Raw genomic sequence first — 5,161 nt, 5'->3', positions numbered from 1 at the left:
ATGCAATAGCAGAGCACCTGCTTTTTTCCCTCAAACTAGCTAGCTATACTTAGTCTAATATGTTTTGTTCGTGTCACTTTCTTCGTGCAAATCAAACTAGGGCCTAAGAAAATAGAGACGCAATGGCTCCCGAGAGTGTGAAAGACATCCATTCTTTCCATATCATAAGGCACATGACATATATTTTCATAATGTATTTATTTTGCATTATAGATGTTTATATCTTTATAAAGGAGGATACCATATGTCTTTTCATACAGAAAGGAGGGAGGATATCAAAAGCATATATAAAACGTCTAGGCATTCGACTTTTGGTTTAGCGATCGGATGTTTCTGTCCTGACTGTTGACCGGTGATGGAGTAGTAGGATTTAGGGTTGACCGGTGATGGCAACAAGCCAAGGCTCACTCGGATTTTTAGAGGGATTTGGCTTGATCAAGAGCTAGTGCCCTAGCTCGTTCACCGCTGCCGCTAGCAGGAGGAGATAAACGACAGGAGATAGAGGGAGAAGATGGAGGAGCCAAAATAAGAGGAAATGGAGAGTGGGACGTAGACCTAGGCATATTCTCGGACTGAGCTAATTTACGACGCCCGGCAGGAAAACCCCAAGTTCGGGGTTGGCAAAAAGCTAAAAATAATGCCTTTTTCTATTAAAATAATCATTTTCAAGATAAACATAAAATTTTAAACATATTTTCGGGGCAGCGGTGGGTGAAATTAGCAAAGGGGACACATACAAGACAACCAACGGCAAGGGATCGGAGAGGAAGAAAATGGCTCGGGCTGGGGTTAATGAAATTAACAGAGGGGAGGCATACAAAGATTGCAGTTGGGGATTGGAGATGAAGAAAAGGGCTGAGACGATGGTGGACGGAAGTATGTACTCCCTCCGTTCCATAAAGTTTGGCACGGTTTTAAACAAAGCCGCATCAACCTTTGTGAAACAGAGGTATTAGTATGTAGAGAGGGACAAATACAAGATAGTGGCAGGAGATCGGAGTTTAGTAGCAGAGGGAAACACATACTCCCTCTGATCCTAAATTCTTGACTCAAATTTGCCTAAATATGTATGTATCTATTCTTAAAAATGTCTAGATACATGTAATATTTCGACAACGATTTAGAATCGAAGGATGTACAACATAGTGGCCAGAGATCAGAGAGTACAAGGCAAGAAGTGTGGAAAAGAGCTCGGTTGGCGGTGGACGGAACTTTGGACACGATAGAAGAAGCACGCGGCTTCGGACACTGCAGGGTGGTAATGGAGCACGTACTACTGTTGCTAGCCAGCACGAGCAAAGGTCGGGTCATCGGGCCGGGCTGACACGTCCCTTTCCACACCTTTCTTTTGTACTACTGCTTTGCTTTGCACTCCTTGCTCTATTCAATTCCCCCTCCCGACTCGATCTGCCGACCTATAGCTAACAGCTAATTGCGTCGACCGATGACGTACGCACTTGACGAATTCAGACAACCGGGCATGAAAAAATGTACTCCTTCTGTCAAAATTACTTGTCGAAATATTAGATGTATCTAGACATTTTTGACACGTAGATACATCCGTATTTAGAAAAATTTAAGACAAATAATACTAGTACATACAAGGATCGTGTGTGTACGGAAAGTACGTACAATACGTGGCATGCATGAGGAAAAAAAAGGCTGCACTTGCACGCACGCATGCGTAGCAGTCCACAACGACGTATTTTACGTCCACGTACATCCATGCATGCATGTAGTGGTGGGCTAGGTAGCGAAGCCAATTAAGCTATAGCTACCCTTTTGATTTATTTGACTCGTCTGGGCCTGTGAGTGCGTCTTAATAATACACACCCCGGCCCTGGGCACTACTCTCTCTCCCTCTGTCTAAATGCATGTCCGACAAACACCCACTTGCCTTAGAGATCTTTACACACAAATCACCTTTTTTATTAATTTCTTTCCAATGTCCATCACTGATAGATCCATCCATCGATCGATGGTTATGTAGCTATATAGCAGCAGCAGCTGGTATGTTGGTTTCTATGTCCACCTTTTGCCCCTCTCTCTCTATAGAAATCAGTGAGCTAGCCATGATCAGTGAGTGAGTGAGAGGTGCTGGAATTATTGGGGGACCAAAAGTGCACCACGATGGACATTGCACCACGGTACGTGCGCTGGGGACAGGCAGCTACTATAGTCCCCCCGATCCATCCTAGCTCCTTTTTTACTATCTATCCATCTCCTTCAGACTTTTTGTTTTTCGATCTCCTTTTTGCCTTTTCTCTTTTCTTCCCTTTTATTTCTTTCCTTCCCCGGCTCTGTGCAGTGAGGCTGTGACGACAAACCAGATAACGATTGATCTGCGTACGTCCAGCATCGATCCATATATATGTATGGCCGTGTCACACAATATGAGTAAATATTTCATGCTCAATTACTTTAACTTCTTAACTAATCGACGTCATTACGGATAATTAAACTACCGTGCTGATGGAGTATTAATCAACATAGGCACATAAGAGTGAAATGAATGAAATTTTCACATGGACAAACAATTAATTCCCACACATGGACGGACACAGAATGACCAAACACACAGTAAACCAATTAAGATAGATAACTACTCCCTCCGTTTGCACTAAAACAACGATAACTACTTAGAAATGGAGGTAGTACTTCACTGCTAGCTAGTGATCACAAGCTATATGCTCACTCCATAGTGGAGTATATACCAATCAATCAAGTACTGATTATTATTAGTAACCACATGGTACTATACATGCTAACTGTAAACATATATGGTGTACTGCTTAATTATTATAATCTGTACGTCGACCGGGGTTAATTAAACAACAGAGATCGACCGCCGACGCTCGATCGATATGCGATCGTGGTGACAGTGCCACTCCAACTTACTGCTCGCTTTAATCCTCACTTAATTTCCCCCCTCTCCTCCTACGATCCGATCGATCCCGCCACCACACACATCAATCTAATCACCTTTCCATGCATCAAATTAATTAAACCTCTCTCTCACTCTATTATTGTTCTTCTTCTCCTTCGTGTTGTCGTTGGTGTCGTAGTAGACTGGCAGCTGATGTTCAATTACTGTACTACTGTACTGTACTAGCTAGCTAGGGCACACAGCTCGATCGATGTCGTCGTCGTCTTCTAATTTCTTTCTCTGGTCGATCAGCTCGGCAATGGCGGCGGCTCGATTGGTATAATACGTCTCTGTACTCTGTAGCTCTGTAGTTTCGTCTGTTACTGTGAGCCGTGGTGGCTGAGCCGCTCGGCGGAGCGAGCGAAGCTCCAGAGGTCGTCGTCCACGGCGCCGGCCGCCGCGCCGAGCAGCCGCGTGGCGGCGGCGGAGTAGAACGCGAGCCCGCCGTCGTCGTTGTCTTCTCCGGCGCCGTCGTCGAAGGCGCTGCAGAGGCGGTGGTCGTCGTCGACTACCGCGGTGGAGGCGTGATCATCGTGGAGCTGGCCGTTGAGGTGCGAGGCCACGAGCCGGTCCATCATGGCCCAGTCCATCGTCGTCTCCGGCACCGGCGTCGTGTTGGGCGGCGCCGCTGCGGCAGCCGAGGATGGGCTCTCGAGGGGGGGCAGCTTCATGAAGCCATGGCCGCCGGCGAGGGCCGTCTCGATGGGCCGGAGGTACCTGGATGTGGGCCGGGCCTGGGCCTGGGTTTGGGCCGGGGCAGGCCGGGGCGAGTCGTGCTCCTGCTTGCACGCGGCGGAGGAGCGGCCCATGTAGTGCAGGATCTGGTCCAACGCCGCGTCGTCGCCGGAGGAGTAGAGCGGCGACGAGGAAGACCGCCGCAACGCCGCCGCCTTCTTGTTGCCGGAACCGGAGCCGGAGCCGGAGTTTGTGTCCTTGTGGTGGTGCTTCTTCTTGAACACCCTGCAAACCACCCACCCGTCCTCCGGCCCCTGCTGCCCGGCGGCCTCCGACGCCGCCACCGACGAGGCAGTGACCTGTGCATGACGTAGGCCAAGGAGACAAAGGCAGGTGTTAGAATTAATCATCATTATCACTCACTTTTTGCAGGGCCACATGAACCACATGGATGGAAAAAAAAGCTTAATCATTACTCTAGAGAGAGAGGGGTTGAGAAGAAAGGAGAAGAAGTAATATAAAAGGCTAGCTAGCTGGCTGAAAGTTGTAAGGAAGGAGAGCTTGCTCGTACTAGGTACAACACTACTCCCTTATCATTGCACCACCAAGAACCAAAATTAACCATGCATATAATTAACCAATCAATGGCCGGCTGCCAGTACTAGATGGAACGATGGACGGTGCATTATGTATCAAAGCTAGCTGGACGGCAAGGTACGTGACGGACACACGTACCATGGCGGCGGTAGCGGCAGAGGAGGAGTCATCGGCGTCGAGAAGGCGGTACTCGTGCATGATCCAGTCGGACTTGAGCCCGTGCGGGGCTCGGCCTTTGTAGAAGACGAGGGTCTTCCGCATGCCGATCCGGGACACGGCGTTGTAGATGGCCTTGTCGCGGCCGGTGGCCTTCCAGAAGCCGGCCGCCGTGGCCCGGTTGGTCCGCGTCCCCGTCGGGTACTTCTTGTCCTTGTGGCTGAAGAAGTACCAGTCGTTCTGAGGCCCTGACCCGATCTTACACCTCTCTGTTCATCAAGAATAAGATGATCAGCTAGTAGGCAAATAAACCAAAACAAATTGTTAATTAACATGCATTTCTTTCTCTGGCTTGGATTAATTGAGGAACCTGCAGAAGAAGAAATTAAGGTGTGTACTAACCTTGGATGTCCCATGGCTCGAGCTTGTTGAGATCGACGTCGCGGATGACGTCGAGGTCGATCTGCTGGGAGGCGACCTTCTTGCGGAGGTAGTAGTTGAGGAGCTCCTCCTCCGTCGGGTGGAAACGGAACCCCGGCGGGACGCACGACTGCCCGTTCACCGAGATGCTCATTGCTCTCCCTCCTCTATATATTTACCAAAAGGAGACGAGCTAGAGCTTAATTAAGCTCGAGGCTGCAAAGAGATTATATGTATGTGTGTGTGGGTGCTGATCGACTTTGAAGAAGGAAGGAGGAGGAAGAAGAAGAAGAAGAAGAAGAAGAAGAAGAAGAAGAGGAGGAAGAGATTTGTTGGATGATGAGGCGAGGGGAGGCGGTGGCGGGGGGTTGTGGGAGGGAAAGGTGT

The 5,161-nt window shown here is 48.9% G+C and overlaps 1 protein-coding gene across 1 annotated transcript; it reads right to left on the bottom strand.

Moving 5' to 3' along the window:
* Positions 1-3,239: 3,239 nt before the first annotated feature.
* Positions 3,240-4,928, bottom strand: SWN8 (NAC domain-containing protein 43-like). The gene is given in 4 exon segments (NM_001302880.1): positions 3,240-3,245; positions 3,247-3,960; positions 4,337-4,623; positions 4,757-4,928. Coding segments are annotated over 3 exon segments (1,173 nt in total). The 3' UTR covers positions 3,240-3,245.
* Between the last annotated feature and the right edge of the window lie 233 nt (positions 4,929-5,161).

The sequence above is a fragment of the Brachypodium distachyon genome, chromosome 3, assembly GCF_000005505.3.
Source record: "Brachypodium distachyon strain Bd21 chromosome 3, Brachypodium_distachyon_v3.0, whole genome shotgun sequence".
In the NCBI taxonomy this organism is placed as follows: Eukaryota; Viridiplantae; Streptophyta; class Magnoliopsida; order Poales; family Poaceae; genus Brachypodium; species Brachypodium distachyon.
Note: the sequence above shows the minus strand (reverse complement) of the source record. Positions and strands in the feature narration are given on the sequence as shown.